This window comes from Musca autumnalis, unplaced genomic scaffold, assembly GCF_047663935.1.
Source record: "Musca autumnalis isolate F117 unplaced genomic scaffold, ASM4766393v1 scaffold_1, whole genome shotgun sequence".
Taxonomy (NCBI): domain Eukaryota; kingdom Metazoa; phylum Arthropoda; class Insecta; order Diptera; family Muscidae; genus Musca; species Musca autumnalis.
Window position 1 is genome coordinate 115631871 of NW_027411644.1, and position 25214 is coordinate 115657084.

The 25214-nt window shown below is 31.9% G+C and overlaps 2 protein-coding genes across 4 annotated transcripts in view; one reads left to right on the plus strand and one right to left on the minus strand.

The window, feature by feature from the left end:
* The first annotated feature begins 122 nt into the window (after nucleotides 1–122).
* Nucleotides 123–3306, plus strand: LOC141405044 (uncharacterized). The gene is made up of 3 exons (XM_073989016.1): nucleotides 123–138; nucleotides 273–912; nucleotides 971–3306. Exons 2-3 carry the CDS (start codon nucleotides 316–318, stop codon nucleotides 1319–1321), a joined length of 948 nt encoding a protein of 315 aa, XP_073845117.1. The 5' UTR covers nucleotides 123–138; nucleotides 273–315; the 3' UTR covers nucleotides 1322–3306.
* Nucleotides 3307–4416: 1110 nt separating this feature from the next.
* The window catches only part of E2f1 (E2F transcription factor 1), a 32148-nt gene continuing 11350 nt past the window's right edge, over nucleotides 4417–25214 (minus strand). For 2 of the 3 annotated variants that reach the window (XM_073988806.1, XM_073988818.1), the window contains exons 2-6: nucleotides 9733–11035; nucleotides 8843–9664; nucleotides 7707–7938; nucleotides 6760–7632; nucleotides 4417–4954 (exon numbers count right to left, since the gene is read on the minus strand). In XM_073988806.1, the coding sequence (XP_073844907.1) occupies nucleotides 4842–4954; nucleotides 6760–7632; nucleotides 7707–7938; nucleotides 8843–9664; nucleotides 9733–10266 (2574 nt within the window). In that variant the 5' untranslated portion in view covers nucleotides 10267–11035 and the 3' untranslated portion in view covers nucleotides 4417–4841. Of the gene's footprint in view, nucleotides 4955–6759; nucleotides 7633–7706; nucleotides 7939–8842; nucleotides 9665–9732; nucleotides 11036–12803; nucleotides 12923–25214 lie in introns of those variants that run through there. The other variant, XM_073988810.1, reaches the window with a different exon arrangement.

The window sequence follows — 25214 nt, forward strand, 5'->3', positions numbered from 1 at the left end:
ATAAAATATAGATTTGGGAATCCACTACATTTACTCATTACCTACCCCTTAATATCTCTTCCTTTTCTCCGTTTTTATCTTTGTACAGATACTTTATTTTCCCCACCTACAAAATGGATGATCACAATGGACAGAAAGGTCTCCGACTAACTTAGCATTGAGACGACTAAAGAAAGAAAAATAAGAATATTTCTTGGTCTAGTATTATAAAAATAAGATCTCAAGTTTCAGTATGGTTAGACCTGACAAATTCTGTATAAACTTATTTACAGAGATGCAGCTTGGGAATTGGAACCGAATGCATTTGCAGAACTTATGGAGCGACCGAGTGAATGTGTAGCTAAGGAATGCCAAAATAAGAATGGACGCAACTACACATCCACTGCAAATCCTTTAATATTATGTTCCACTTGTGGTTCGATTGCAATGCACAAACAATGTTTACCACATCCCCGCAAGGGTCGTTTCCATTGTGCAGATTGTACCATCGCTTTTCAAAAAGACGATAGAGATGACGAGAATGCATTACTGTATGACAATGAGGTAGAAGAAATTGATGTTTGTCACGTCAGTGATAATGAAGATTTGAATATTGTCGAAAGACTCTTATGTGACGATGGCACACAGAACGAAACGGAACAGGACAGTGATTCCGATTGTGAGAATATTAAGATATCACATAGGCGCAGAACGAGGATTTTAAGTAGCGACTCCAATAACAGTGATGCACCGAAAAAACCTACAATGAGTTTAGATTTAATTGTAACAAGCTCCAGCGATAAAGTTGACGCTGCTTCAGATAGAAGGTTGGACATGTGTTTTTTGTGTAAATCTTCTAAAAAGGATGAATTCCAATATGGTGATTTTTTGAAAAATGAAGAAATGGAGATGGCAGTTCATACATTTTGTTTGGTATGTTGCCTTCTTTTCAGCTAGCGACTTGATAATAAACTTAAACATTTACTTTTAGTATTTGTCATCTAATCTTGCACAAAATGGTGCGGACGAGGAAGGTTTCCTGGGTTTTTTGAAAGGAGACATCAAAAAAGAAGCAATGCGAGTTTCATATCTAGTAAGTGTAGTTGTTCTTCTTAACTTTCGTATAAAAGTAATGGACGAATTGAAAATACAACCTGTATTTATTTTTTCTAGAAATGTTGTTATTGTTGTTGTTACATTATATCTTATGCCTTGTTCATACCGAAAGTTGTTCGCTCTCTATTCGTCGTTCAACATCGAACGACAAATTAATTACTTAATCACCCTTATTGCGGTTGGCGGTCGTATTCAAAATTGCAAGTTGACGTGTCGAAACGACTGATTGGCATTATGAATTTATTCGTACTTAAAAGCAAAAATATCAAATTTTAAATAATTCTTTTGGTAACAAAAATTAATAGAAGTGTTAGTAGATCATGATTAAACTTTTAATCAAAAAGAAAAATCAACCTTACAGTTTTTACAATCAAAATAATTGTTTGGTATCACGAACAATTTATGACGACAATTTTGTTGTCTTACAAAATTAAAAAAAAAATGAATTGTAAAATAATTCGTTTGAAATCATCTTTGGAACAAGAACTAAGAAATTGACATTGCTTGAATCGTTATACAAGGACTCTAACAGATTTTCAATAGAAAGATTGTCATCTGATAAAAACACAAAATTTGTCATACGAAAATGAATAGTGTTAGCTTTTTATTTATTTTAGTTATTTTCCAATATATTTCATTAATCATTGGGTGCCACCGTGGTGCAATGGTATGCACGCCCGCCTTGCACGCAGAAGGTCGTGGGTTCGATTCCCGGCCAGGCAACATCAAACATTTTTCAACGGTGGCAAAATACCCCTCAGTAATGTTGGCGACATTTCCTGAGTATTTCAGCCTTGAAAAACTTCTCCACAAGTGGTGTCTTAAGACCCGCCGTTCGGACTCGGCGATAAACAGTAGGTCCCATATCATTGAGCTAAATATTAATCGGGATGCACTCATTGATATGAGAGAAGTCTCCCTTGTCCCGTATGGGATGTTGTGGAACAATGTTTTTTTTGTTTTGCTTTTCATTAATCATCGCCAAAAATTCTTTTGAAATTGATTTGTTTTTATTGTTATATGCTATCGTTAACAAAATCGGTCACGACTCTTTTCTCGTATTTCAACGCAATACGTGATACCGATTTGTTGTTGCCAAAACACAGCATAATTTATATGGAAGTCGTTCACCACTTTTACGACTTTTGCCATAAATTACGGGAACAGACCAAAAGTAAATCGGTGCACATACCCGAAATTGCAACCAAATATATAGGAGTGAAACCCAAAGAGAAGAATCCCATGGGTCGATAACGTATTGCAACGCGAGCCATGTCGCGTCGTCTATCGTCTCTGTGACAAAATTTAAAAAATGTACAACGTAAAGCGATAGATAGCGTTATACAAGGACTCTAACAGATTTTCAATAGAAAGATTGTCATCTGATAAAAACACAAAATTTGTCATACATTTTCCAATATATTTCATTAATCATCGCCGAAAATTCGTTTTAAATTGATTTGTTTTTATTTTTATATGCTGTCGTTAATAAAATAGGTCACGACTCTTTTCTCGTATTTCAACGCTATACGTGATACCGATTTGTTGTTGCCAAAACACAGCATAATTTATATGGTAGTCGTTCACCACTTTTACGACTTTTGCCATTTAATAAAATACGGGAACAGACCAAAAGTAAATCGGTGCACATACCCAAAACTGCAACCAAATATATAGGAGTGAAACCCAAAAGAGAAGAATCCCAATAAAAAGAGAAAGGTAGAAGGAAAGTTTTGTGGATTGTTTGTTTTTTTTTTACTATTTGTTAACAATAACAAAATATATTTATATATATATTTAATATTTCTGATTTTTTATCTTTAATGTATAAAAATATAAGCGTTTAGCATTAAAATAAGTATTATTTTATTTTTATTTTTTCTTTAAATTAATTTTATGTTGTGGTTCGTGGTTGTTTTGTTTGCTATCTTAGGTTTGTTTGCTTTGCTGCTCTATGTTGTTTTGTTGTTGTTGTTGGATTTCCGAAAACTTATTCATTCTGTTGTTGTTGTTTTAATAATTAAATTTATTATTACTATTTTTGTTGTTTGTTTTTTTATTAATATTACTATAAAATAAAAATATTTTGTAATTATATTTAATTGTATAATGTGGTGATTAAAATAAACATTAACAAAAAATGCGCAAAATATATATTTTTATTTTAAAAATATGTATATATTTTTTTATAAAATACAGTGTAAAAATAATTATTGTTTTTTTTTTTCGAAAAAAAAAAAAATAAAGAAACCAAACATAACTAAAGTTGTTTTTTTTTATAAAAAATGAAAATTAAACTTCAAAAAATTAACAAAAATTTTACAAAATCATCTTTTTTTGTTTAATACGTTTGGAAATTTACAACTTCAGTTAAAGAAAAAAGAGTTAACGGTAAAATCAACATTTCCATTAATTTGGAAAATAAGAATTCCAAAATATTGTGAATAAAAACAGGAAGAGCCTACTAAAAATTAATTAATAATTAAAAAAGAACAATTTACAAAATGCATGTTTAATGAATAATTAGAATGATAATAATAATTTTGAAAACAAAGAACTAAAAGTTAATTTTGATTCATTTACAAACAAAAAAGAAGTTGTTAGTTTATTTGCAAGTTTTCTTTTAATTTACTCTGAAAAATTGTGTTACATTCAATAGTGTTTTTTTTAGAAGGAGAGTCTTGATGTGATTATTGCATAGTGTTTTTTAAAAACATTTATATGCTTTTTAACACGGCACGCGACACGGTTGGAAAGTCATGGGCATTATATTAAAAAAAAAAAACATTTTATTGATTGACAAGTTTAAATAAAAAAGTGAAATTTCCTCTGTTTTTAATGTATGCTCTATATTTTTCAATATATGTACATACATGAACATTTACAATACCCTCAGAGAGAATGATTCGAACAGAGGATTATGTTAAAGCAAGCCACTGGAATGATTATGTTGCTATTGCTGAAAACAATGGTTTTGAATAAAATTCTATATAATTTCTTTGCTAGCTGGGCCAGTGACTTTTCAACCCATGTGCTTTTTGTTATACTCTAGGGGTTTCTTACTATTTTTGAAGTAAGTTATAAAAAATTATTTTACACTGTAATTGGGATTTTATATTTTTATTTAATTTTTTGTTTGTTTTGTTTTTCTTTATAGGACCTTTTGTGATTTAATATAGGATTAATGTGTATTTTTATTATTAAAATTACAAATATTTTGAAGTATTTTGTAAATTTGAAAACCTGATTTTTTATAATGAGAAATTTACAAATAGTTTTCCTTTACAGAGTTGTTTTAAAACTTTTTGTTTTAATATTAAATTTATTTATTTTTTCAGACTATAGTGATTTCTTACTTTTTTCTTGTTGTTGTTTTTTAATATAACATATTTCAGCTAAATTTTAAGTGTGTGTGTAATTAATAATAATTACTAAAAATAAGAGCAAAAACAAAACAAAAATGATTTTAAAACATATTTTCTTTGTTTTGCTGTTGTTTTATGGAAATATTTTCTTCTTCTTCTTTGTTATAATTTCAAATTATAATTACCTAAAGAATGATTGAATTTAAATTTTAAAAATATATGAATTATATTTTTTGTGTTTTTGGTGGTAAAGAGCAAGGGGAGAGGAGGAGGGCTGGGTAAACGGGAATTATATGTAATTTTTTCTTGTTTTCTTCTTTAAAATGAATTGTGTACAAATATTGTATACAAGTTTATTTTGTTTTTTTTTACTATCTAAATTTAAACTAAATCATGAAATAAATCGATAAGACCCTCAGTTTGACCCAACGAGAAATTATAATAACCATCCAATGGTGGTTCAATGGACATCAGTGGCGGCAAGTCTTCTAAAACTAAAATGAAAAGAGAAGGAAGAAAAACATAAAACACAAATTAATTAGTTGTTGATTATTTTATTGCTAAGAATGTATAAAATGCGTTATTATTCTATTGTAATGTTCTTTGTTGTTGCTGTTGTTTTTTGTGCCTTATTATTGTGCTTTGAAATTCATGCCAGAGCTGAATCTCATGGTGCTACAAATTTTCAAATACAAAATGTTATACACAACAAAAACATGCAATGCCATTATTTTTGTTTGTGGTATGTGCCATGCAGACCCACGAGAGTTCAGTTCCAAAATGAATTTATTTTTAAAACAGTTTCGCGTTTTTTTTTTGTTTTGATATGATTGATTTTATATAGCGTGTATTATGTATGGATATGTTATTGTTTTCTTTCATAGTCATTCTTTCCAATTTCTTTATGTTTCATTCATTCATTCAACTCTACATAACATACACTTTCCTAAAATGTATTGAAATATGTACTTAAATTCGTGAACACATACATATGTACCTAAAATTTGTACCTAGATTTGTTTTTTACCAGCTGATGTCGTTATAGCAAACTTTGAATACCACAAGGACCCAAAAGAATAGCTTACACCAATACACTGCACCTTCAGAATATGCAACAACTGTTACGAAGAGAGTTTTCTCTCTTTGCCATGTAAGGATACTCTATTAAAGACCAGTAGTGGAATTCTGTAACGTGTTTTTGGGTTACCGACAAAAGTCGGTAAAATTAGAACGCAAAATTATGAATGAAAAGTATGTTGCGTTAATTGCCGAAATTATAAACATTTCAATTTTAACGATTTTTGTCGGTAACCAAAAAAGCGTTAGAGATGCCACTACAGATACAAATTTCTAACATCCAGTATCTTGCATATTATTATAAATCGATGTTTCCCATTCGTTCGACTACATCTACATAAACATTTAAATACTTTTAGTGGCAATACTTGGTATTTGAACAAAATATGTAATTAATTACTATTGAAAATTATGTATACAACTATGCTACAGCATTTCATTATTTAATTTGAAGATATTGAAACATTTTAACACTTTTCAAATTCAAATATTCATACTTAGTATTGATCACCTTTTCAAACACTTTTATTTTTCACTTTATAACAAAAATTTTAATTTAAACTCAAAATAAGAAAAACAAAGCGGGACAAAAGTTTTCTTTTAGAAATTAAATTCAAATTTTGGACTGAAATCTCGTTTTGGGTTTGGATGGTGTTTTGGAAAAATTTTTATGTACATGTATATGAAATAAATATAATTAAAAAATAAAATAATACATGATAGTGATGATGAATTTGGTTGTGATAATAAATAAAAACAAAATAAAATTTAAACACATTTTTTATGAATCACTTTGTTGTTTGTTTTTTTTTTTTCATGAAATTCGATGATACTCGTTTTTATGATGCTTTGGAATTTCGTACACGCTCAGCAAGAACTCAGACTGTGATGCGAATATGAAATATGATTACTTGAAGATTTATTGTTGTGCTGTTGTTGATGTTGCAGCCAAGAAACATAAATGTGTTTGTTGGTGATAAAACAAATAACATTTGACATTTCTGGCATTTAATGATATCTATCGATAATCATATGTGGTGATAAAATAACGCAAACCACAGAAAGAGCTCCCGCCGAGCATGATTCCAGTAATTTTTATTCGATTGTCTTTGAAACAGTTTCTCTCTTTTCCGAATTGTTGTCCGTGATGTTTATTTGACTGAGCGCACTGATAATGGAGAATGTATTCAACACACTTGCAATGACTTTTGGTAATACTTACAGTTATAGGGTGTGGGACTTAGATTAACAGTATCCGAAATAAGTGCGTTCCGGACGCCAGTTGTGGACGAGCTGCCACAATTCGAATTTGTTGTAACGATATGAGAAGAAAGTTGTGGCGAATGCGTAATATCAGCAGGCATAAGATGTTGCTGTTGATGATGGTGGTGGTGTTGTTCTTGTTGGTGGTGATGCTGCTGTTGCTGCAAAGTTTGACCGCCAGCGGACGTTGCTGTTGTTGTTTCTGTGGTTCCAACTGTTCCTGATTCATAACTATCATGCTGTGGTGATGACACTGACGAAGAATTGGCCGATGATGACGATGATGTACTACTGCCTGTTATCAATGCCGCATGTTGCGAACTTGTTTGATGTTCAATTGCACAATCCATAAAATTAACATCGTTACGTAAACCTGATTTCTTTGCTAGAGCATTGCTCGTTGAGATTTGCCCCGTGGGACAACTAGTAAGCGTAATTGTTTGATTGGAATCACTGCTATCCAGATTACTATCACCTGTAATGCGCCGCTGCTGCTGCTGCTGCTGTTGGGCATTTGTCTGGCACACCATCATACCCACCGAAGAAACCATGGCATCCTCTTGATGTTGCTGTTGGGACTGATGCAATTGTTCTTGAGCATGCCTTCTTTGTTGTTGGTGGTGATCTGTGGCCACTTGAGTAATAACAGGTCTTGTTATTGTGGGGAAAATATTGAAATCTTCATCAGTCACAATGGTTGCCTGTTGATTTTGTGGATCTTGACTACTGTAGGCATCCAACGATAAGTCTTGGCGTGCAGCTTCTTCAATGGATTTACTAAGATTACGTTGAGCTGAACGTACATTTGTGGGATATGTTGATGAGGGTAAACCTAAAGGCAACAGCAAACCCAGAAATGTCTTAATTACAACCAAACATATTTTGCAAATATCTTATGGGTTTTACCTAATCTACGCCTTTTCTCCGCTGCCATCATGGGTGTCAAATGGTCCAAATCATCAATGAGTGGGTCATTATGATGTTGTATGGCCCCAGGTGTTTGACGTTGGGCCAATGCCGCCGTTTGTCCAAAGTTTGGTGAATTTTCCGGTGATGTGTCATGGCAAAGGAAAACATTAATTTCACCATTATTTTCGGCTTTAACGTGAATTTCACGCGGATTTAATGAATCAGGTAACTGTAAAAGCAAAAAGACAGTTCATATTAATTACACAAATCGAAGAAAACCGCACAGATATTCTAGAAGAATAGGCGATGTGAAAAACAAAAACTTTTTTGTGTGGATAAGCGCTTTGCTTAAATACATGTTTCCGATTTGACTAAAACAGCGACAATAGCTAAAGATATCGGCACGAATTTTACTATTCTCAATCGTTTAGCCAGTCAGTGTGTATTTTCAGAAAAATGTCTGCGGATATATGTAAAGTTTTTTTAAAGATATTTTAATGGGTTTATAGAGGAAACGTTTTGTTGTTGCTACACAGCAAACATATGATTTCTCACATTTAAATTGAGAGTTTAAGTACATGTGTATGTTGAATGTACGTACGTTTGTCTGTCTGGCTGGTTGGCTGGCCACACAAACGGATACTCTATTATTACCATCTAAATATATTATAGAAATTTATTCTATTAAAGAAAGCAAACATCCCAGCAAAACAAACCAATCCGAAATCGTAACGCTATCTTAACGAAAGTTGTATGAAGTTGTTGACATAATTTCGGAACGAAATGTCGGAGCGGCATCGTATCGATTTTCGATCCGAACGACGTTGCTTCCGAAATTATTCAGACGTGTCGGACATCCGACATTTGGTTTGCTGGGATTGTACGTGTGGTGCGTTTGATGAATATTACAGACAAACTTGTGTCAAGTTTATAAAAATACATTTGGCATAGCGAGACACATATTTATAAATTAAAGGCAATACATGATTAATAATTTAAAAATAATCTCTCAAAAATAATGGAAATAACCAAAATATTGCAAGATCGCCTATACAGATTGCATGGAAAAATCTTAAGTTAGCTATGCAAATGAACATCAAAAAATCGAAACGTTTTGTTTTTCCATTACTTACCACAAGTTTTGCTTCTGGTGGCGCTTTAATAACTATAATTATTTGATCTTTAAACAGATCAACATTCAATAAATCACTATGCGTCACATATGCCAATTGATCGTTACGCGATATTTCGCCATGCAATTCATTGCGTATCTGATCAATCAACATATTCAACTCATTCTCCTTCTGTTCAAGACGTTCACTTTCCAATTTAATGTCATTCGAGCGTTCTGAGGTCAACAGGGAATTGCCACATTTCCATTGAATGTTATTTTTCGATTTCTTCTCAAGGATACCGATACCTTCCAAAACATTGGTAATGTCATAGATACGACGTTTTTGTACCGACAATTTTGTTGAGGCATCATTTAGATCGACCACACCATCGGGCGACTCTTGCAGCAGGTCAACAAATTTTTTGGTTAAAATACCTAAGGAAGTATCGGCACGATTGCCTTCTGGTGTACGTTTAGCTGAGGTCGCGGAATTCGTATTGTTTTGCGAGGAATTTGTGGAGGGTGTGCCGCCAAGTTTATAGAAAAAATTTGGTGCCATTAGCGCTGACGATGAGGAAGTCGATGAGGCTGATGATGGTGGTCGGGCAGGTTGGGGTGAGGGTGTGGGAAAATTTAGAGCAATTTGTTGTTGTTGATGTTGAGAGGATGTTTGATGTTGTTGCAGAAACTGTTGTTTGCCTGAACGCACTGTAGTGACAACATGATGTGTTTGCTGTTGTTGCGGCTGCTGCTGTTGTTGTTGATAGGCGGTTTGATGTTGTAGACTTTGTTTGGCCTGTTTTTTGGGATGGCTATCATTCATGGGAATGCGCCGCTTCACCTGTGAGTATAATAAGAGGAAGCCGGTAAATACATATTTTGAGCAAAATCAATTCTGTTAAAGCTCACCTTATAATATTGTTTCATATCTGTAGACTTGTATTTCTGTTGTTGCGAGGCAGGTGATGTTGAATTTGAATTATTTAGGTTTGCTTGATTTGTAGACGATGGCGACGTCGTCACAGTTGATGATGACAAAATCGTTGCTTGCTGTTGGTCAACTACCACGGTATTGGAAACAACATTAGGTGGTGTCATCGTGACACCATAACCATGATCCAACAAATGTGTTGCCATGTTGGAGGCGGAGGTCCCACCACTTGTTGTTAGTTGTTGCTGTTGGTTGTTTGTGTTGCCGTTATTAGCCTGTGTCATAAAGACACGGGCAATGGGTTTTGTCGTAGTGCCACTCCTTGAGATTGCCGCTGTAACTTTGCCGACTCCTGTTGCCACATTATCACCGAATAGTTTGCGTATCGCACCTGATGTTGTGTTTGTTGTTGGACCCACATTGCTTGTATTCGATTGGTAAATAATGTTGGCATTGTTGGAATTGGCTGCAGCAGTTGTTGCATTTGTTGTACTGATAAAATATTTGGACATTTTATGTAAGAATGGCTGTGGAGGAGTTGGTCGTTTTTGTTTTTTTCTTGAATGATTTCCCCAAAAATATATGCGCTTGCGTTCTGTGGGAAGGGTGGGTTTCTTAAACAGTGTGTAGTAAGTTTGTGCTTAATGGAATTTGTTGTTTTTACCCTATCTCCATAGATCCGAAGACGCTAGAAATATTCGTGTTTTGTTATGATAATTTTAGAGAATTTCTTAAACCAAACAAACCATCCCGTATCCTTCTTCCTTTTCTTATTTCGCTCTTTTTAAATACAAATTCTTTGTATTTTGTTGTGATTTTAGTTTTTGAAACTAAGTTTTCCTATAACTCTAAATGTGTGTTTTTGCTTATAAACAATTATTATCTTTATCTAAATTTGTTGGAGTTTTCCCTTCCTTTTTAACGTTGCAGGAGATGTGTAGCTTATGTTTCGGAGACAAGGAGATAATTTCTTCAATGCTGCATCAACTTTGATTGTTTTGAAATTTATTTTGATAGCTGCTATTATTGCTGCTGTTTACTTTTCTAGGATCTTGTTGACTGAACTTGTTCACCATTTCAAATTTTCTTTTGTTTGTGTATTTTGAAATATGTTTCTATCCTTCTCCGTATTGTTTGCTTAAAATTGTTATTTTGATGTGCTTCAATGTTGCAACTTGTACTGTGTAGATATATTTTGTTGGGGACTTTGTTGTTGTTGTAATTTCTTTTTCTTAATTATTTCCTAATTTCTAAAGTTAGCACCTAAGGATTCCATTATATCTGTAAGTAAAGAGAAGGAGACAAATTGTGGGTAAGTATAAGAGTGAATTATAGAAATAGAATAGGAACTGTAAAAATCAAAATTTCCAAAATAATATCTCTTTGGTATCCTATGTATGTATGTATAGAAGAAAATTAAACGAAATACATTTAGCAAAAAGAATTAATACTTTTTGTTACATCATTTAATATAAAGATTTACTTTCCACATTTCAAGGCCTTCATATCGCACACATTTGGTTTATAAGTTATGTTATGTCCCCTAAATTAGTCATCTTGATGACTTGTTACAAATAAATAATTCAAGTCATTTAGAATAAAAAATAAGTTGAACTCTTGGGGGAAAACTGTTTATTAATTGAAAAATTGACATCCGCGGAGAGAAAATACATGTCATTTCCGTTTCACAGCATAGGGTTGATCAAGTGGTGGCATTTAATGCATCGAGAACACGAAGTTGGCGGCAAAACTTTACAAAAACACAATTTATTAGTTTGGGGAAGTGGACTATTAGGTCAGTAATGTTGTAATGCAAAGTCATATGTGTAAGTATATAACAAAAAGTTATTATTCCCACAAAGAGATCCCTACAATTGAAATATTGAAAATTAACTCCTCTGTCACTTCCAGTTCCTTTTTAATAAAATAACGATAGGCATCCAAATACTCCGGAAATAAGGTATTAATGTGAAATATTGTACAAATAACGGTTGCAGATATAGTGGTAAGGCACATTAAATATAACCAGCCAACCAACCATCCATCCAGTTGACGTGATCACGAAAACATTCTATTGAAGAAGAGCAAATGGTGGCGATAGTAAAGAAATATTATGAATTGTACATAAAAAAATTATAAGAAGAATGAAGAAGCAACATTCTGATAACAAAAGACCTAGAAATACATCATATTAAAACACCCGCTACCTAATTGGAGTTATAATTAATGCAAAATAAATTGGATAAAAAACTTAACAACTGTGTTTCTTTTTTTGGATTTGCCAAACATTTTTTAGAATAATATTTTAAAAATAGAACATCAACGAAGCGAAGAAGAGAAGATACAAAAAACGTCATAGCTCCCACACAACAACTACATAGGTATTGTGTAGAATTTGTTATTTTTGCTTTCTGCTTTGAAATGACATGCGATTTTGTAGGGGTATTTATACGATTTGCCAAGTCAATAAAAAATTTTTAATTCTTAGTAGCAGTGTCGGTTGTTATTTATTGATGATGGTCTGGGCTGGGTGGTTTGTGGTGTTAAAACAAAAACGTGCTAAACTACATGTGTATCCATTTCAATCAATTTACAATTTACAGTACATGGCTTATTGGAATCATAAAACATGTGGAAATCATTTATGATGTTCTTTGCGTTAAGATGATAAGTGACAATTGAATGAATCTCTGAACCTTAAAATTTTAGAAAACTAAAAATAAATCCCAAGAAAATTAAAACACTTAAATACTTAAAACCGCCTTTATATTTGACAGGCAAAATAATATATCAATCATGGCACAATTACCAAAGTAGTGGTATCACACCAGCTGTTCGAATATGAAATCTCAAATCCCTTAACATATTCATGGGTAATTGTGCCATGATATCAATATTACTTTTGGAGGAGTCTTGATATTCTCACTGAAACGAGTGTCACGATGACATCTATTGAAAAGCTCTGTCAAAGAATTTATACGGTACATTACTCCTTTATGATCAATGGACAAGGCTGCTTTTACTCTCATAACAAAGTGGGCGGGCTCACCATGAGAACTTTCTGTGCAGAGAATCAAACCTGTATTATCGACAAACAACAACATTAATAACTTTTAACTTGTTTTGTTTTTTCTATTTTCCGTATTAGTATTTTTTAATGAATTAGAAAAAATCGAAGTTTATTGACATTTTTGCAATAACAAAACATTAAAAATATATTAACTGATATTTTGCTTTTGTTTGCAAAAGTCACAGAGGAGAATCAACCATATGACTGGTATTTTTCTAACAGAGATGCCAACTTTTAGAAAATTTTGTTTACATGGGGTAATTTTTTTTTTCTGAATAAAAACCATTATTTTTTGAAAAATGGAAAATGATATCTCTGTTCCTTTACGTTCAAGTCAAGATTTACAACTTTTTACTCGACAAATGTTCCCTTATAGTACGTTTATATATAAGTGGATTTAACAAACCCACAGGGTTTCAAATGTCAATTCCTTTACGTATACGTCAAGTAAATCCTAATTAAGAAGGTTAACCCTGCAAAAGGCTATAATATAAACATGTGCTCTGTTCCAGAACCTGCAAGAATCTACTAATTTTTACTACGATAACAATTTTCCCTTTATGTTATCGAAGAAAATAGTAAATATTAGTAGATTCTTGCAGTTCTGGAACAGACCAATAGTCTTACTTTGGACAGCATGCAAACGATACATGACTTGACTTTTAATACTTTTGCCACATGGTTTAATAAGAAAGGTTAGCTAAAGCTTCCTGTCAATTTAATTTTTTTCGACTGTACCTAAAACGTCAACACAGTATACACAATCTTTGTATTGGTCTGTTCCAGTACTGCAAGAATCTACTAATTTTTACTATTTTTTCGATAACATAAAGGAAAAAATGTTATCGTAGTAAAAAGTAGTAGCTTCTTGCAGGTTCTGGAACAGAGCATTTGTGTGTGTGCTTTTGAATAATATGCCAAACTATTTTAAAAGCAATCGAATTCAATGGTTTTTGAAATAGTTTTTAGAACTTTTGTATGGAAGAAATTTGTCAGCTTTTCATTGAAAAAAAAAAAAAAACATTTTATCATATGCACAACTCGATTATGTGGAGAAACCTTGGCCTTTTATTCATTTTTCGTGTTTTTTATAAAATGCTCAACATTGGTATTGTAAACAACCCCACTTGTTGCTTTTGTGTTTACTAATTTTGATGTTTTAGGAATTCAGGAAAAACAAGGGTTCTATAGATTTTTTTCCATTTAAATCTACCTCTTTACTTATACCATGTTTTTCCACTTTTACTATTTTAAAAAGTAAAGAAACAGGCCAAATATTAAACATAATCATTCAGTTCAACAAATATCAATTACAAAAAGACTTTAAAGATCATGGAAATAATAACAACGACAATATCTAAACTCGAAAAAAAAGAAATCGAGAACAGGAAATTAAAGAATAAAGAAGGAAAGGACCTTCTTTATTATTATTTTATTTTTATTATGTCAGAAATAGAGCAAGAAATCCGGCGAGGCTTCTTATGTACCGAGCCCTAATTTTGATTATTTCATATAAAAATTAAATTTAATGCACTGCCTCTTTTAATGCGAATCGTGCAAAATAGCGGGTGATGGGCAGGATGCTTTTCGAATTTAACAAAATCGTTTTCAAAATAAGTATTACGTTAAAACAAATCAGTTATATCAATCAATAAATAGGGCCGACTTCCGTATTGTCAGTTGCTTTGTATTCGTGCATGAAACTAGGGGTTCTTAAATCGATTTCCTCACTACTGCAATTTCATAAAATTACTCTAGTATGGAACTCGATTTATGAACCCCTAGTTTCATGCACGAATACAAAGCAACTGACAATACGGAAGTCAGCCTAGCTGTGTCTTTTTATTGTTTCAGTAAGATTTACTCAGTAACTTATTTTCAGAGAGTAAGAAAGATTTTACTCTTTAACACGGAAATAGCGAAAAAATCAAAAAGACAGCATTTAGTAAACTTTAGCAAGATAACAGTTGATTACCAAAACAAAAACATTGGCTACAAAGTAGGAAAGAAAAACTAATTCCAAAGCAGCGAAAAAGTCCTTCAATTTTAAGTGAAATAAATAAAAATTAATTGATATATTGAATTGCAATATTTGTAGTATTTTCCCACAAAAATTAAATAATAATGAACAGCTGACCATTAAGATCTGATTGAAGAACAGCTGATCGAACTTGCTAAATGTTGCTAGGAAAAATTCTTTTAGCAACCTTTATCAAGTTTCGAGCAAACAACTGTTAAAATTGTTCTCTCATTTCGCTTCATTTTATTGAACTTTTGTGTATGTATGTGCATTTAGTAACATTTCGTGCTGAGAACACAAAGTACCATCAAGTCGATTGGAAAGTATATTAGGAACCTTAAAAATAAGAAACTGTGGATCAATATGGTCCATCAACAACTCCATGCTACCCACAAATGCATATACATTTTTTGTAAAATATTAGCAAATACATTAATCACGGAATGTAACGCCATTTTTACATTAGAGCTTTTACCGGGTTAACCTTCTTTATGAGGATTAATTTGGCGTATGCGCAATGGGATTGGCGATTGAAATCCAGTGGATTTATTAAATTCGGTTATATGTAAACATACTATACTCATGATACATATATTGATTTATTTATTGTATATGTTCATATATTTTTTCGTCAAATAAGTAGTCACTCATAGAGGTGTATATAACAATTAAATCACTAGTGTAAACGCTGTTTTTACTAAAATAATACGTCTTACCAGAGACTTGAGCTCACGAATTTCTGTGACAACCGATATGACAACATTTCTTCCCCAATAATAAGGTTCTTTCACATACATAAACACACGCGATTAACTTTCATACATATACAGATCTTTTTAATAGATTTTCAGAAAATTTACGAGATGTGATGTGAACGCAATTCGATTTTACATTGCTACCTAAAAAAAATTAATGTTATCCCTTTTCTTCAATGTCGAAATAATATTAATGCAATTGGTGCTGCTTACTGGATTGTAGAAGAAAGACGACTAACCAAATCTTGACAAAATTGGTCAGCTACTCATCATCAGAACACCAAAATGAAAGCAAAACCCTGTCTAAGGTTTCATTAAAGAAGAGAGTAAGAACATTTTTTCTAAATATCCCCCCGTTCGAAAAAAGAGAACACTAAACATTTTCAAATTATCATCATGACCAGACACCTCCTCAATATCAGTTCAAGAATGCGCTGATCGTACACAAAAAGGAGAACGAAACAAGTAAAAGTATACAAGGCTTAAAAAACAACAGAAGAAAAAAGTCCACGCAGCTCCATAAAACAACAACAAAACTACTAACAATTAGGATGTTGTTCGTAATACATATCAGTTTTCTTGAAACTTGCGTTATGATGGCGACATAAAAATTAAGACGATGACGACGACGAGGAGCCCAGCCTGCGCAGTTAAACATTGAAAAGTAGCTAGGCATTCATTGATGTAACCCGAGTTGACTACTACATGGAAACTTTAGACGACATTTAAGAGAATGCTACTGCTGCTGCTGCTGTTCCACCCACCATTAAAAAACAAAAACTAATACTTGCTTTGCTTGACCCGGGTTAGCAAGTGAGTTTATATTTTCAATTGATTTTATAAGGGTACTATCAACGACAACTTTGTTTTTATTTTGATTTAACCAAAAACTCCTTCAGGTAGGTGTTCTTTTAATTGACGACGGCTTGACAATGTTAATAAAACTGCGTTTCTACTGCCTGTGGCCTGCGGCCCCAGAACATAAAGAAAAAGTAGCTGTAAAAAGTATAAAATTACATATTTCGTCTAAAATTTCATTGCAAAAACAAGAGAAAGACAACCGAAAAAAGATTAAGAAATATTTTTCGTATGAATTCTTGTGTGGACACACGAGTAAAAAATAAAGTCAAATATTTGGTTAAAAAAAAACGCTTTGAAATTAAATATGAGTTTTTTTTACTAATAAATAAAAAATGAAATTTTTTCGATAATTTAGTGTCTAATAGTACTTATACATATAACGGGATTTAATAAATAAACATGGTGTATGATATAATAAACATGGCGTATGATAACGTTTGTATACCCAAAATTTATATGAATTACTAGTGCTTGGTTTACATTTACCACAGGTTAAACGTCAAATGAAATCCAATGGATTTCAGATGAGATTTCATTTGACGTTTGCGCTATGGAATTACCAGTTGAAATCGAGTGGATTTCGTAAATGTAAACTTAGCATAGCATCCATTTGATCAATCTTTCAAACTCATGCTCATTTCACGCATAGGTGTCTTCCCATCATCATCTAAGAAAATGGGAGACTTCTTTCATATCAATGAAAGCAGCTCAATTCTAATTTAAGAGCTCATGTTTATATTGTACCACGTTGTCATTCAATGCACGTCTATATAAGTTTGTGAAATGAGTATTTTCACGGTTGATTTGTTTAAAAGAAAATTATTTCAGGTCGAATTTTAATGAATCTTCACATTTTTACAACCAACAATTCTTTTCTAAAACCATCAGCAATATATAAGTTTGAAAAGTTTTTGTGTAGGGGAACACACCAAATGTTTCTTCTCATAGTTGTATTTTACCTTGTTTTTAAATCGTAAATATTCCACATAAACTAAAATCTTACACGATAAACGGCTACATTACGTTACGTTAGACTAACTGAGGACAAAAATACCCGTTTCACCACACTTTTACTGAAGAAATGACAACAGATTAACATTTCAACAACAGTAGGGGAAAACACATTGAGAATTAGAACTGTTAATACTGAGAGTAAATTGGCCGGTTAAAGAGAGAATACTGTTAAAATTGTTTACATAAGTAGGAAAGGGGGGAGGGGATAGCAATTGCTGTTATCATCATTAACACTCACATGTTAATGATAACAGCAGAGAAAGAGCGCCAACATCAACAAAATACAGCGGCAAATGAAATCATATGGCCGAGATAAGAGGAAAACAATAACAAAACACACACTACAGCTGTTTTGTTTTTGCTGTTTGGCTCTGCTGCTTTTTTCAATTTTTTATTGTGTTTTTGTGGCGCTCTTATTAATAATACTGAGAATGACATTGAGGTAATAAAACATAAAAGAAAAAGTAGAATATAAATAAAATTCAATTATTCTGGAAAGGTAATAGCAAAGTGGAAGTAAATAAATATTCCTTCCCAAAGAGGAAATCAAATCTAATCTACAAATAAAACCAAAGATGATGCTGCTGTTACTCAAGGAAATAGAAATAATAAAGAAAAGAATACATAGTGGGTACATACAATTTATTCTACATTGTAGAATGTATGTATGTATGTTGTTATTGTCAATAAAAAAAACTAAAATAGAGCACAGAAGAAGTAGTTTTTAAGAAATAGAAAAGCAAATAATTTTTTTTCGTTTTGTTTGGCTAAACTCAGAGCCAAACAAACAAGACCGATGAAATGACAACTAAGAGTATTAACGGTGAAACATATGATTGATTTTGATTGTTTAGCTTCAAATATCACAACGTCATCCATTTATCATTCATTAGATACAAAAATAATGGTTGGTTAATGCTTTAGTTTCAATGTGATTGATAATTGTGTGGTTGGTTTTCAAACAAAAAAAAAAAAAAAAAAACAAATCTATACAAACAATTGAATTAACTCTGCAGCAATGGCATAATAGGACTAGGTATTAGATAAAATATCTTGTATCTAGGATTTTGCTAGACTAGCAGGTCAGGTGGAGAAGTCGTCAGTCAGCATGAAAGTTTAGAGATAACAGTAAAATAGTGTTTAAATGCTAATTGTTTGTTGGAATGTGATGACGACAGTATAATATTTGGTATGAATGTGACGAACGCTTGTTGGCTTGATTGTCGTGCCGCGCTGCTGTGTCGTCGTCGTATTGCGGTGTGGTGTTCACGTTTAATTCCCCTTTCTTATCGTTTTCGTCCCCCTTAATGATTTGTTGTTAGTTTTTTTTTATTTGTTTAACGTTAGTGACACATTATTGTTGTATGACCTAAAAGATACAAACAAAAAATTAAGAAATACGACGGACGACAACGAAAAAGAAATATACATTTGACAAGCAGTAAAACGTCAAAGTGTTGCCGAGTGCTTTTTTGGTGGGTATGGGGCCTTTGAATTGATTTTGTTGCTACGTTTTTTTCTTCGTTTCTTGTTGTACATCCGTAGGTACGTCAAAAGATGTGAGTTTTATTTTACTTTCATTCTGAAGAAGAAAAAAAATTGAATTACTGCACATGCCATTTTTTCAGTGATACTTTTGCTTTCTCTTTGCTTTTGGATTTATTTCAATATGCAGATTTTGTTAAATTTTGTCGTGGTGCGAATGAAATTAAAACCTAAAATAACAATACTAAAAAGCAAAAGAAACAATATACATAATAAAGTATTTGCAGTATTAGTATAAATAGCAAAAACGAGGTCGTTGTTGTTATTTTTTCGCAACGCAATGCTCTTTTTGAGAATTTTATTTTACGTGTTGTGCAAACCAACTGGCTGGCGTACACATACAGCATAGATGGGCAAAATTAAATTGAGAGTATGAGTGAGAGAGAGAATGAAAATGCACTGAAAGGAATTCAGTGCAAGCATTTTGTGGTTGCTGTCTTAATGATCCGTAAACATGTACATGATATTGTATGATTTGTGCATTTAAAAAATTAAATAAGAAAATAAAAATATTATTTTAAACACATTTTAGATTGCTTAGAGAAAAATTAAAAAATATATTTAAACTTTTGTATTTTTTTTCATCATATCATTTTTCCATAACATTAAAAAAATGTTTTCTTAAAACGTGTAACACTTTTTGTAAAATAACAAAAATTTTATTATGTTTTTATATACATTTTTAACAACATAATTAATTCCCTGAAAAATAATTATAGATTTCGTTGTGTGTACACAAGAAAATCACGCGCACACCCCATGTGTGTGTTCATTCTTCGGCTTCTCAGCTGTAACTGATTCGAAGAGCGTAAGAATGCGTGAGGGTTGACAATCAACGCTGGCGTGTATGAAAGCCCACCATTGACATACAGCGAAAAATGTTCAAAATGACAAAGAAATTAAAAAAATGTGTGTAAAGGAAGAGGAATTAAATGATTATGACCCAGAAGGAAATAAACATTTCCGAAAGTGGGTAGGTAATTTTATTTTTTATAGAGGAAAATGACTTTTTGTAAATAGTTGTAGGTATTTTTATGCTCTTATTTAATTGTGCTTACCAAGTGAATAAATCTGATGCATGGCCCTGCCACTTTATATTTGGCAAACAATGAAATTTGACGTAACGGCAAGGACTTTATTTCTGGCCAAGCCGCTTCATATACTATTGACACATGAGCTCCCACAGTCTACACAGTCGGACAATAAGCCCAGCTGATTGTTATGTTTGCTGTCAAAAAAATTGTGATTTTAAATACAAAGAAACTTAAATCACAATAATGTAAGTTCTATTATGTTGTCAAAAGTTGTTAACAGAACTCTGAATCAAAAGAGCAAAGATATTTGATGCAGAGCTGGCAAACTATCGATATTACCAACATCAGATATTTTCGATAATTCATTTCAAAAATCAATAGCTATCGATATTATCGTTAATTTGTCATCACCATTAATTTGGAAATAAAAATGGCGGAAATGTCTATACTTGACATTGTGCACAAGTACTTTACTGAAATATAGAGTAGAAAAAACAAAATTGAATGGACATAATTTGATATTCTGTGAGTAAAATATATTCAAAATGTCGGTGGCCTTATACCCCTTTAGACTATGATTGGTTTAGCAAATCCAATCTATTTAAGTTGTCATTTTCATACAAGATACATATGTCATCATATAAGTGCACAGTCTAAACCAAGTTTTAGTCAATGAAATATTTTATTTAATCTCACACATATCACATTTACATTAAGTCTTCAAATGATCAATTCCATTGAATATGTTTTAAGTGGCAGTGTATAGGTATGTGATCTGGGAAAAAAGTTAAGAAAATTTGCATATTTTGCAACAATTTTCACCCATGGCCATTAGTTTTTTAGGCGAAGAATTAATGAAGTTAACAATTCAAACTAAATGTAGTAATTAACTAAACTTCAAGGTGCAAAAATGCCTATTTATTTACTATTAAAACATGTTTCCAGAATACAAAAACACCCAAACTCACTCTCTTTCTCTCACACGAACTCTTTACAACATAATGGGATGTGGAGAAAAAGAAACAGCAAAAAACAGAAGCCAACAAAAACATTGGAAAAATAATAATGATGTAAATGGCCGGGTTGTGTTATCGTAAAATAAAAATAACTCGAAAAAGGCGCAAAACTTGATGTTGTTGTTTGTTTATACAATAATGCATGCATGTGGCAGCATTGCCCAAACCCCTAACTCAATGTAATGCCATAAAGAACGAGAGCTTGAACCCTAGAATGTGAATCAACAACAAGTACAAAAAAAAAACGAACAAAAAAATACAAAAAAGAGAGAAACGGTTTGTGTGATTAAAATGTTGTGGCACGGAATACTACAATAAATATGAAAGAGTAAAATGAAATAAAACTAAAAAAATATATTTTATAAAAACAATAACAACTATGTTGGGGATAAAGAAAAATATAAAAATAAACTAGAATTCTGGAAACGTTGAAGTGGTTATGGCTGGTGGCTACACGACAGACGTTCTCTTGCTCCACCATCAAAATGGTCGTCGCATGGATGAACAATGGTAACCTGCTATCATTTGTGTGTTTTGGCGAAAACAACAACAATCAGATATACTATTGTAGAATCCCAAACATTATTAAGATAATTACAGTTAAATCATTGCAATATTTAATTTACTAAATGTTGGATAATAATAAAAAGTTTAAGTGCCAGGGGGTTAATAAATAAATTGAGGTGTTGAGATGTGAAAATAATGCCGTTTCAAGTTTCAACGTTTTCCAATATGAGGAACATTTATTGGTTAAAAGGGATTCATATGTATGTATATACAAGAGAAATATGAAGAAAAAAAAACAAGTAAAAATAGTAATTTCTTGCAGGTTCTGCTACAGAGCTAATATTTTACTGCATACACAAAGAAAGGGGAGGTATTTCAAAATAAATTTTGTAATACATAGAAACATGAGCGCGGCGTATAACTTTTAAAGAAATTTTATTTTCTTTTTCTAATTACTTGTGATTTTTTTAAGGAGGGCGTAACCCCGCATTTTGTTTTACAACCTGTTTCAAAACTTTGTTACATAATTTTGTGTGATATGTTTACATAACAACAATTACATATCTATAGCCTAAGTTATGTTGTATGTAGTTGGGACGTTTCTTAAAAGTAATTATAGTTTATGAGTAAGTGAAAAGTTTGAAATCTTTGGTTATTGAGGGGAGTGAACCTTGACCTAAGGGCTTTTTGGCTCTTAATCATCCATGTGGTTAAAAAAGAAACTATTATCTCATTAATTACAATAGAATGGTATGTAATATACCTAATAACGGTATTTCACGTGGTAATACACGTGATCATTGGAAATGAGGTATGACATAAGATGTCAAAATAGGAGAATCAGGCAACGTTCAGATGGTAAGAAATACAAATGATATGACAGAATTTCAATAGAATAGCCATGTGTGTGAATAGCGCAAGAAATCCGTTATATAACTTACGGTTCTGTTGAAATAAATAACGGGAAATTGTCGCTAGTTAAGACATGTCGAGAGAACCTGTATTTGGTTACTTAACTCAAAACAGTACATTTTCATATAACTAGATTTAGTAAATCCATTGGATTCAAAAAGTCAAATCCATTGCGTATACGTAAAATAAATCCTCATAAAGAGAGGGTTAACCAGTCAAAAGGCTCTAATGTAAACATGGCGTAAAATTAAAAAAAGAATCTTAAAAATTCGTATAAGAAGTCGCTAAAACCACGTTTAGACTAATAGGCCATTTAGATATGAGTTAATTTGCCGGATTTAAAGCATTATGAGGATTTATTTGCTTAATCGAAACAATGAAAACAGCAATTAAAAGAAGGAAATCGAACATAATTGAATAAAAAGTTCTTTAATATTTGTACCTATTAAGTGTAATGTACTTTTTTGTTTGCTGTTTGCTGTTTTGTATGTTTACATAAACAAAAATCGGCTGATTGCCAGTTAAATCCTCCAAAGGTATATTTAAATGCAGTAAGATTTGTACAGGATTTATTAAATCCAGTTGAGGATTTATGACTAGTCAGGCATAGCAAGCGAATACGTCTGATGTATGGTCCTTTCACTTTATATTTGGCAATTAAAAGAGAGAAACGATTCGACTTAACAAGAAACCACTTAAGGTAGAATTAGACGTGACATAGCTATAACGCCATAATAATAGAAAACTAAAACCCAATTGGTTTCTTCTGGTTATGGCTATTGCATTATTTTATGTTACTACTAATCGAATACATTGACTTCCATAGGTTTGGCTGAATCAGCTGATTGATATCACCTTATGGCTTTATGGTTATGTCACGTCTAATTCTACCTTTAATGTTTGATGTGTGGCCAAGCCACTTCATGTACTATTTACACATTAGCTCTGTGCATATCCCTCATAAAATGAATCAAAAGAGCAAATCGACTTAATGTGAGAACACTTATTTTAGGTGCCAATGTAAATTAGGTTTTATAGGTTTTTTACATTTACGTTTTAAATGAACTGGTTTTATGAAATCCTAGAAATAAATGTTGCCTGTTTTAGCAAATAAATGACGCAACGGCCCTAAAACCTGTTTTTTTTTTTGCTAATGTACAAACCCTATTACACCCTTTCGAGAAAATGGCTCAGCCAATTACAAATAAATGCATTGATGGGCAGAAATGCTCTGCCTCACACACAAAAGTGTAAAAAATACATGAGTCTCTCGCAATTTGCCCATCAGTGAAATAAATGTCACCTACATTGCCTATTGTGCAAAACGAGAGAGTATCTATGTCAAGAACAAAACATGGACAATTTTAACATATTGCAAACCGCTTTTTACATACTATATGTATATATACATACATATATACCTATCTACACGCAGAGAAGAGATATTGCGGGAGCAATCATATTCAATCAAAAATGAAAATATATATTGTTGTTTCAACCATATATTTTGTGTCAGTAAACATAATGACACATAATATATTGTTCCACTGACACATAATATATTTTTCGACTAACAATATATATTTTCAGATTTTTAAAATACACTATTTTGCTCTTAGAATATGATTGCTCTTACAATATCTCTTCTCTGCGTGTATATATGTATGTATGTATGCACATAACATACAATTGGCGTTAATGGCATTAAATTGTGAATGCATTTCATGAAATATTAATCAGTTAAACTTTGATAAGGTGGTTTTGCGCTTCAAAAGCGTAAAAAAGTATTTCTTTTTTCACACGCTACATGAATTCACCGCACAATAATACCCCAAAAAGAAATTTTTTACTGTTTGGTCGATAATATTCAAATGGTTTTTGGGGACGATAACACTACGTATGGCTGGTTGGTGGTGGCAGTTCGTGGTGATGACATGTATTCGTGTGTTTATATTAAGTACAATAACAAAAAATTGTGTTATCACATTTGTTGGGGCTTCTTTAAAGTGGTTGACCTTATAAACCAAATGTACACATTCTTCAAATTAAAATATATTTTACTACAAAATTTCGGGGATAGGTGTATTTGTTATTAGGCTTATGTTAAAGGGGAGAAGAAAACATGATCCCATGAACAGGTCCCCCAGCAAGATCAGCTGGCTGGTGCTATTTAAGTCACAGTATGCAGTGTAAAGAAATAGGTAAACATTTTGAAATAAGAATGTGATAAATGTCAGTTGCACCAAGTGGAAAACAATTAAATATACATTATTTGAAGGGTCACAATCGAGTGCATAATTTACTTTGTAGTATTTATTGCTTATCTTGGATTTGCAGAAATGTTACTTTTTAACATTTTTTGTGAGCAGTCTAAAACATTAAAAGTTATCTATGCAATAAGGAAGTCATTTTGTTCTTACTATTAGTAAATAGTTACACAATTATTTTAATGGCACCATACAAAGTATTTAGTACTTTATAATAACTTAAAAAAAGTTGAAATATTTGTCTTGCACATAGTGTCATTATTACATATCCACTTCAAAACCAAAAATGATGTAAAAGAAAACAAACAAAACATACAAATAAGAAGAAAAAAATTAAACTTGAACAATTACAACAAGAAAATCGTTTTATCGTAAGTTTTTCCTTTTTTTGAGGTGGAATCAGTGCGCGCACTGATTTTATTTTGTGTTTTGATTTCATTACAATTTTTGCTGTTGTTG

What these genes read in the sequence shown, in the direction of transcription:
- LOC141405044 (XM_073989016.1), top strand. Translation starts at nt 316, where the DNA reads ATGGAGCGACCGAGTGAATGTGTAGCTAAGGAATGCCAAAATAAGAAT. An exon ending in CAGTTCATACATTTTGTTTG is followed by an intron (nt 913 to 970) that starts GTATGTTGCCTT and finishes ATTTACTTTTAG; the next exon opens with TATTTGTCATCTAATCTTGC.